At 43.2% G+C, this 9,103-nt stretch overlaps 1 protein-coding gene across 2 annotated transcripts; it reads right to left on the bottom strand.

Annotated features, from left to right (window-relative positions):
- Positions 1 to 1,010: 1,010 nt before the first annotated feature.
- On the bottom strand, positions 1,011 to 5,934 carry LOC100191648 (Transducin/WD40 repeat-like superfamily protein). Of its 2 annotated transcripts, none has more exons than NM_001137077.1 (8): positions 5,585 to 5,820; positions 5,313 to 5,387; positions 5,116 to 5,205; positions 3,923 to 4,055; positions 3,679 to 3,797; positions 3,068 to 3,135; positions 2,416 to 2,464; positions 1,011 to 2,212 (listed from the first exon to the last, which is right to left on the bottom strand). In NM_001137077.1, the coding sequence occupies exons 2-8, from the start codon at positions 5,361 to 5,363 to the stop codon at positions 1,199 to 1,201; spliced, it is 1,524 nt and encodes a 507-aa protein (NP_001130549.1). In that variant the 5' UTR covers positions 5,364 to 5,387; positions 5,585 to 5,820; the 3' UTR covers positions 1,011 to 1,198. The 2 variants fall into 2 exon arrangements, with proteins under 2 accessions (NP_001130549.1, XP_008647292.1); XM_008649070.3 differs by having other exon boundaries at positions 1,048 to 2,212; positions 5,313 to 5,384; positions 5,585 to 5,934.
- Between the last annotated feature and the right edge of the window lie 3,169 nt (positions 5,935 to 9,103).

Consider the following 9,103-nt stretch of genomic DNA (forward strand, 5'->3'; position numbering starts at 1 on the left):
TTTCCAATCCTTTTTTCTTTTCCTGATTCTAGCACTTAGACAAATATATTAGTACATAAAAACCAATGTACTAAATCTAGAACTATACCTTCTTGTCGATTCGCACTTCATCTATCATTTGACATATAGGGCCTGTTTGGTTCGTGGCTAATTGCGCCACACTTTGCCTAAGGTTAGGCGTTCGAATTGAAGAACTAACCTTAGGCAGAAAAGTTAGCCAAAGTGTGGCAAGTTAGGTAGTGAACCAAACAAGCCTATAATTACTCACTCAATATGTATTGGGCACTTAATCACCAAAATATACTAGAAATGACCTAAAAACACATTTCCCTTTCAAAGGCGTTTTTCACCAATAAATATTTTTAGTGTTATTTTAAGGTTTCTCTTGGAGTTGCTCTTACTGTCCTCTTCCCGTGGCTCTACTGCACTCCCCATTGCAGCAACCGCCTCCTTGCTTCCTGCCGCCTGCCATGGGGAACTGCTCCAGCGCCGTCGACGCCTTCCTCCAGCGTCGCGCCTTCCTCCAGCGCGGCAACAGGGCATCTCCGTCGCCAAGGATGGGTTCGGCAAGCCCGTCCAAAGACCAGCACTGGCACCATATATGGTTGCCATCAAGAAGCTCAATCCTGAGACAAAGCCCTCCTGGCTGCCCAGCTCACCCTCAACCCAAAGAGGCGGCCGCCCATGAAGGAGGTGGTGGAGACACTGGAGGAGTCGGTGAAGAAGAGCAGGGCCAGGAACAGCAGTAAGCTAGTTTTTAGACCACACAGGTGTGTGGATGATGGCAGCCAAACATTCGTTGCGGTTGTCTCTTGTAGCATTCATTGGTAATATTACTTGGGATCGAAGAGGTGATGGAATCTGAGCTTTAGCTAAATTTTATCTAGTACATTAGCTAGATTGTTTGGTTCAAATATACCTACAAATTTAGTAGATAGTGATTATCTTGTTGTAACCAACCAGGACCTTAGACGGTCCACACTAAACCTAGGAATTAACTACACCTGAATGAAAAAATGCAACAAACTCTATGAGAACCAAAACAACACCAAAAAAAAAATCAGCTGACACGGCCATGCTCGCTGGAATACCAAAATAGTTCAGCACAAAATTTCGGCACATTCTTCTGTGCTCACGCGGAAATTCTACATATTGGAAATACCAATGTGAAATCCCAACCCTGTGTTAACGACGACGATTATGATTGTGGTTTCTTGGCAAACCTCTGCAAGGCCTTTGGGAGTTCACCTATCCGCTGCTTCTTGTCAGGTCGCCCATCCACCTTATCAGATTGCTCCAGGAAGGGCCTCTTGGCCTTGAAAACGTCTTCCTCTTTCTTCTTGGCTCGCTTGCTCGGTTTGCTCCTGCCCTTGGTCTTCTTCTTGCGCTCAGTGTTCTTGGCCGCCTCCACGGCATCTGCCATCTCTTCCTCAATCTCCTCCTTGGTCTTCTTCTCTTTCTTCTTCGGAGCTCGTACAGTGGCTATCGTGTTCGGGTTCAGCATAATGGTCTCCGGAGGGAGTTTATCCAGGAGAGCATGCACCTCCTTCTCACGTTTCTGCTTGGTAGTTTCCATCGGGTTGTCAACAAAGGTGTCGAAGTTCGGCTCACCAGATCCTGGGACAAGGATGGAAGAGAAGCCCATCGAGTGCCCGATCCCCAGAATGTCTTCGTAGGGGCGGAACACAACCTTCCCGACCTGATAGCCCTTCACTATCTTGTGCTTCATGTAAAGCCTATAGTCATGCCCACCGAAATCCCTGTATATCTCTACCTGAGATCCATTGCTGCAGGCTAACAGCCCCTTCTGGCTAAAATCCAAAGACTGAGCGCGCATTGGGTAAGAACGCACAACCTCATACTTCCTCAGGTCCCAGATCTTTATCTTCCTGTCAACACCTGCTGTTGCCATGAGATTGCCACCCCTGTCAAATGCAACAGCAGTCACCGGGCCATGATGACACAGCATGGTAACAAGGGGTTTCACACTGGTTGGCTTCCACATGGTAACTTTGCCACCAGCATGCCCAAGGCCAATCACAGCATTGTAAGGATTGCCCCGCATAACATCGGTGCGGCCCAGACCTGTCCTATAATTTGCAACCATTTCGCCAGTGCTCACATCTTGGTAGTGGAGCTGCCCGAAGCTGTTTATCGATGCTAAGAGGAATTGTTTAGACAGAAATTGGAGCTTCAGTGCTTTTCCATGTTCCTGCCAACATAGAAGTGATCACACTCACAAAAGAGAACATCTTCACCGAATTTAGGATGATAACACGTCTATGTATTGCGGACAGGGCTGAGACTGATACACATCTCTCAAAATCTATGTTGCTAAACTGCTATGTGAAAACAACATTTGAACAGTAATATCATCCAGAAATATCACCAAAAAGATATTGCCATCATGCTTACCTTCAGACAGTGTATTTCTGTACCATGTCGATTATAGATGTAGGGATACCTGTTTGAAAAATGTTTCATGAGTAAGTACGAAATGTTAATAGTAGACAGGAAACAGAGACCAAAAGCGATAATGAACTGCCCAGAACAATAAAGCATCAAGTACAAGCAGTCAAGCATATACAATTTTGCTTGATCTAGCCTAGTACAAACATTTCAAATTGTAGAATAATTTAATGGTTCAGTAAAGCAATGGTGAACAGGTCAGATAAGCAATCCAGATCAGTCAGAGCTCAGACCTCAAATGGCAATTCTCAGCTGCTCCTAAGTCCTACCTCACATCATCAAGATTCAGATTATGTACAAGAAGTTCAATGAGCTGCCAGAAATAGGTTCATTGTTCATAAAAATGAATGTTGCATAAAATAATATGTCTTCAGGATATTTCTACGAGGAACATGCAGCAACCATTTGGAAATAATTTTATGACCTGGTTGATCAACAGATTTCACAACAATTTAGTATATGTTCTCATTTGAGACCATGATCAGAGATAACTTTAATATCCCTTTATTTCATAGTTTTCAGGCCAACAGTTAACACATGTTAAATATTTCATGAGCGATGATGACATGGTAGAGTACCAGCAAAGTAAAAAAATTACTTTTTTTGAGCGACCGCATACAACTGCTCATTGTGTAAGAATGTCACGTCACGAACAGTTTCCCTCACCTAAAGAAATTTAAACCAAATCAGATAAAATGTATTATTATCTATCAAGCACACCAAATTGGGTGATACTGGAAGTATTTCGACAGAAATTGAAAAATGCATCAGCATTAGTACATGGCCACTGAACATTGTTCAAAATAATGGAGGGCGTCTTAGTAAACAAGGACCATAAACACAAAGGAAAAGACAGGAATAGTCCCCTACTGTTCTAAAAAAATGGCATGCCTGGAATATAATAATCAAACTTGGTTCACGTGTAGCTGCCACCATTCAAAGTATATGAAATGGGATAAAAAATTATCAGTGTAAGTTACTAATTGCATTAAATGTAGAACTTGCTTCTTGATAGCCTGTGAAGAGCCGGCAACCGACCTGTTGGCTTGCCCAAAAGCCAAGAGATCAACAATTTTTAGAATTTGCTATCTAGTTTTGCAATTTTCTAATAAAATAATATCATTTAAAAAAAATCTCAGAATTAGAACATGACATAAACAAGGGTATAACCCATGCGGAGGAATATGCTTTAATAGTAAAAGAACTTACCTCAAACTCCTTGATAAGATCCATATGCAACATATCCATCATTGCAAGGTGGCCTTTTCGTCCGCCTACTAGCATGTAGCGGCCGTTTGAGGTGTATCCTATATTATAAGGACCGAGTACTGCACAATACAAGGGTCAACAAGGGTGTTGTTATCAAACAGTTAACAGCTGGTTTTGATAAGAGCGACAGAAAAGTTATGTTGACAAAAATTCTTAGAACATTAACATTGACTAAAATATTTACCAGGTAAGATCATATCAAATGGTTTTCTTGAACTCAAAAGATCCACCTCTGTCAATATATCCTCTTGTGAAAATCTATATGTTTTCTCCAAATGACCAGGCTCTAAAATACCTCCATCATTAGGCATAAGCCACTGCAAAATTGAGTCACATAAATCAAACAAGGACAAGTCATTGGAATTAGCAATAGCTTTATCCCCTCAAATGAGCAGGAGAGCTGTGTGTTATTTCATTAAAGAAGAAAATCAACAACAGCTAATTAAAGAGTATAACCAACAAGAACTAAGGTCATGAGCAAACTGAATCAAACTAAGAAATCTAAAAGATCCACATATTTAAGTTACGGAAGAGAGCCCCTCACACTGTCTTCAAAAAGGTAGGCATGACATTTCACAAATTGCTGCCTCCTCTTATCACAAATATAAGTCCATCTAGGTTTATCTTTTAGTTAGACTTTGTTATCTTCCAACTATTAATATGTACTCCCTCCATTCCAAACTAGACGATTCAACATTTTTAGATACATAGTTTTTGCTATGCACTTAGATATACACTATATCTAAATACATAGTAAAATAAATATATCTAGAAAAGTCAAAACTTCTTATAATTTTGAACAAAATGAGTAAAAATGTAAAATATTTAAATACATTGATAGGACTACCTTTACTAGGAATACTACTTTCATAATGTATATCTCTATTTAAAAAAATATACTATTATAGATATTGGCAGTCAAGTGTTATATTAGAGACCACATTGATGTACAAGTTCTGCTCAGAGGAAAAGCTAGGACCTAGGAGATGATCTAAGATAACAAAACTCTGATACAAAGTCTTTTCGGCTCAGCAATAGTACTTTTAGCAAACCAATATGTACCCCCCGCAAAAAAAAATACAAACAGATCTTCCTGAGGCTTTGTCCTTTTTGCCAGTAATGTTTTGGGCTTTCAGCGACTCGTATAATGCTTAAAATGCTAACCCTGTATGTGTGAATACTCACATCATCAGTTCATCCAAAATGGATTCCCTTGAAACCAAAACAGCTTAACTAACCATACACAGGTTTTTAATATCAGATTCTCTTCATTTCACCCACATAATGTTGACCTAAGATTTCTAGTGAGACACCAATTGCATGTTTTTGCAATCCAAATCCAGGCTAATGCAAATATGCAATGAAAAGAGAGGTGACCTTTTCGGCATTTGCAGCAGCTTTTGCAGATTGGCCATATAGCTTCTCTTTTACACTGAGCTGCCCTTTCAACTTCTTGTCCCCCAGCGCCTACAGAGCCATTCCAAATGAGAGTAGCATAGCTGGTTAGCATATTCATCGTACAGTAGAATGATCGACACTTGCAGTTTGTTTGCAAGAGCACAGTAGTGGATTACCTTCAGGTCAGCACCCTGCCCCCGTGAATATTTGGCCACCTCCACCTCCATCTCCAGCTCGTGCGGAGCGTCCTGCTACACATGGTTATTAAAGCGGTAAAACGTTACGAACCACCTTTTTTAACGTTGAAACGTCTTTTCAGATTTTACATAAAAGTTCAGATGTAGAATAAGTTCATAAGTTCATACATAGGTTGAGTACTTGAGTTCATAAAACAAATACTAGCATAAAAGGAAACAGAGCAAGTTCAACCACACAAGTTACAACTTACTGTTTGAACCTGAACTGGGACTGGGTGCTTCACCGTCTGAATCTGATGAAGGATGGAGGAGGGGGCAGAGGAGAGGATGGACCAATGTAAGCTGGAACCGGAGGATGGACGCGGGCGGAGAGTCGGCGACGGCACTGGAGGAGGGATTTGGGCGCCGGCGCTGGAGGAGGGAGTCGGGCGGCGGCGCTAGGAGGAACTGGAGGAGAGGATGGAGGCGGGCGTCGGCGGCGGGGCAGTCTTCGGTGGTGGGGTTTTGCTCACGCTTGGGAATGATGGGAGAAGACAAGGCAGAGTAGGGTTGCAAGCGGCGCGGGCCTGCCTGCAAGCCCATTTAGCCCGCCCCGCAAACAAAAAAAGGTCCGCTGGACAATTGCAGGCCGCCTGTTTTACTGTTGCAAACATTAGATTGGAGGATGAAAACGGTCGGAAACCGTCGGTAAACACTGAAACTATTACCGTTTTCATATTTTTTTATTGGAAATAAAATCAAAAACGGTAACTCCGAAAACAGAAACGAAATCAGTATTTCGGAAACATCGGAAACGAAAGTTTGGTACGGAAAATACATCGGTAACGGTCGAAATCTAAAATACGATCGGTAAACATATCAAACTTCACAATACAACAAAGTTGACAAAAGATCACAAAGACCACAAGTCCACAATTCATGATATAACAAGTTCACAAGGATCACAAATTTATAATATAAAAAATTTACAAAGATCACAAGTTCACAGTATAACAAGTTCATAAAGATCACAAGTTCACGGACTCAAAGTTCACAATTTATAATATCCACTCGATATAGCTGACATAGCATGTTTACTTATGAAATATTTTTTCTTCACATAAAGAGTTTTTCACAACCTCATAGGAAAACCATAAAACCTAATGTGTGGAAAAGACCAAATCGTTAATCTCAACTGCCTTCCAACACCATCTATCCCAAAAAAATCTTAAGGCGTATAAAAAATACAAAAATAAGTAATCTTTATCTAGAGACGTACAGGCGATGCGAAAAATCACATGCTGGAAAATTCCGAGACACAATTCCAAAAAATTTCGAGACACAATTCCGGAAAATTTCGAGACACAAATCCGGTAATTTCCGACAAAACCCGTTAACTGAAGGAAACGATCGGTAAAACATCACGCCGATTCCGATACCGATTCCGATAGAAAATTCCGAAAACCGATTCCGTTTTCAAAAAATACCGTTACCGATGAATCCGATCGAAAAATTTAAAATCGGTTTCCAAAATTCCGAAAAATTCTGAAATCGTTTTCATCCCTAATCTAGATTACAAATTACAGTTCCACAAGGAGAGAAGGGGGCAGAGGGCACAACAAAAATTAACAAACCACGAATCGAGTCGAGTATTATTTTTTTAAATACAAAAGTGGCTAATCGCAGAGTTAAAGGAGTTTAGCACTATCGGTCGGTTGTAGAAGAGCCCTAGATTGGATTAATTTCATCTGATGGGGAAAACTTACCGTAGTAACATACTTGTTCTTCGGGTTCTTCTCATTGAACTCTTTCGGAACTCGTCCCTATATAGAGATAAAAACAAACAAATCGAACGACAGTCCTAGAAATATCTAAAAAGGAGGAGGCGAGATAGAAATAGAACTGGTGCCGCACAGCCTATTCAGACGGGCACCTCGCTCTCAAAACCTAGGCTGAGGGAGGAGGGAGGCCCGCCCTTATAAGTGCAACACGGCCCCCTTTGGCTAAGCAAGGTGGTACTAACCCAGGGTGTGCATACCGGTCCCTTACAATTGTAACGCACCCACTAGGCCAGTCCGCCCAAAGCCCACCATCGCCAGCGCGTCGGACGTTCATGCACTCGTGCGAAGCCTATTCAGATGGACACCTCGCTCTCAAAACCTAGGCTGAGAGAGGAGGGAGGCCCGCCCTTATAAGTGCAACATGGCCCCCTTGGCTAGGTGAGGTGATACTAACCCAGGGCGTGCATACCGATCCCTTACATCCCACCTCCTAAGAGGCCCAAAGCTCTCCAGGCAACAGCAGCAATGTGGGCTGCGATACCAATTGTAACGCACCCACTGGGCCAGTCCACCCAAAGCCCACCATCGCCAGCGTCGGACATTCATGCGCTCATGCGCAGCCTATTCAGACGGGCACCTCGATCTCAAAACCTAGGCTAAGAGAGAAGGAAGTCCCGCCCTTATAAGTGCAACACGACCCCCTTAGCTAGGTGAGGTGGTACTAACCCAGGGCGTGCATACCGATCCCTTACATCCCCTATTGGTACAGTTGATTCGAAGAGAAGAGGGAGAGGGGCAGGGAGATGGGGATGAGGCGGGCGTACCTGAGGATGCGGGGATTTGGCGCGATGGTCGTGAGAAAGTCCGACCGGACCCTGACAGAGGCGGAGGAGGAGGGAGATGGGGGGGCTCCTGCTGCTGTGTAATACCCACTTTGTAAAGAAAGGTCTAAAAAGAGAAATTATGTTACTCTATAGCTATATGTGTTATCCCCATTTATCATTTCATGAGAACATCACATGGGAACCTATAAATAAATAACAAAAGACACTCAAATAAATCTTGCATCATGCTGAGTTTTGCTTGTTTGTGCATTGGTGGTTAATAGATTAAATGTGTCATTAATGACATATCAATGGATCCATAGAGTTTAAACCCTAACTTGAAAATAAAACCATGAGAATATAGAAAAGAAAAAGGAAAGAGTATAGAATTCATAGAAAATATATATACAAAAATAAGTATCTTCAAAGTCAGTACTTTAATGGCACAACATAAAATTGAGGATGAATTTGCCACTAGAATGGAATTTAAAATTTGAAATCTAAAAGAATAATAAAAAAGAGAAAAGACAGGAAAAAGAAAAGGGAGAAAAACGTGCTTGGGCCGAATCATGGTGCTCGGCCCAGTTCCCCGCTAACCGCATAGCCCAAATTTGCCATGACGCCTCCACTGTACCTGGCACGCGGGCCCTGGCTGACAGCCGCTGCTTGCTCGGGCGGGGTCTATCGCTGACGTCTGGGGCCGTTGTACCGCTGGGTGCTTGTGCCTCTGCGTGTGGGGCCCATGCACCGGGTCGCTCTTCAAGCTCGAGCACGAATCGGCTGGGCCATTCAACCACTCCTTGTTGGCCGCCGAAATTTCCGCCACTGGACCATGACCTCCTCGGTCGGACTCCTGGGTACAAGTAACGGACCCTTTCCTGTCCGCCATCTCGAGCTTGCCTTTTCCCTCTTCGTCCGACCCAATAATCGTCGCCATGGAGCTCACCGTCAACATCCCTGGCACGTCCCTCCCTGGTCGTCGGTGGGACTCCCTCTGCTCACCTGGCCGTCCTCGATCCAGTGCGCCCCTCCTCCCTATTCGGCCATCCTCAAACCCTCGCTGTGAACGCCCGCTCCGTCGTGGCGGATTCGAGATCCAACTGGGGCACCCGCCATTGATGGCGCTCGGGGAATTGGGAGTGAAGGAATCGCGCAGCATCGCATGAACTCTGGTCTGTGTCATGGT

Source organism: Zea mays, chromosome 6, assembly GCF_902167145.1.
Source record: "Zea mays cultivar B73 chromosome 6, Zm-B73-REFERENCE-NAM-5.0, whole genome shotgun sequence".
Lineage (NCBI taxonomy): Eukaryota > Viridiplantae > Streptophyta > Magnoliopsida > Poales > Poaceae > Zea > Zea mays.

Coding starts and splice junctions, on each gene's coding strand:
- LOC100191648 (NM_001137077.1), bottom strand. CDS start 5,363: ATGGAGGTGGAGGTGGCCAAATATTCACGGGGGCAGGGTGCTGACCTG. Junction 4,056..5,115: donor CTGCTGCAAATGCCGAAAAG/GTCACCTCTCTT, acceptor TCAATTTTGCAG/TGGCTTATGCCTAATGATGG. Junction 3,798..3,922: donor ATTTGATATGATCTTACCTG/GTAAATATTTTA, acceptor TGTATTGTGCAG/TACTCGGTCCTTATAATATA.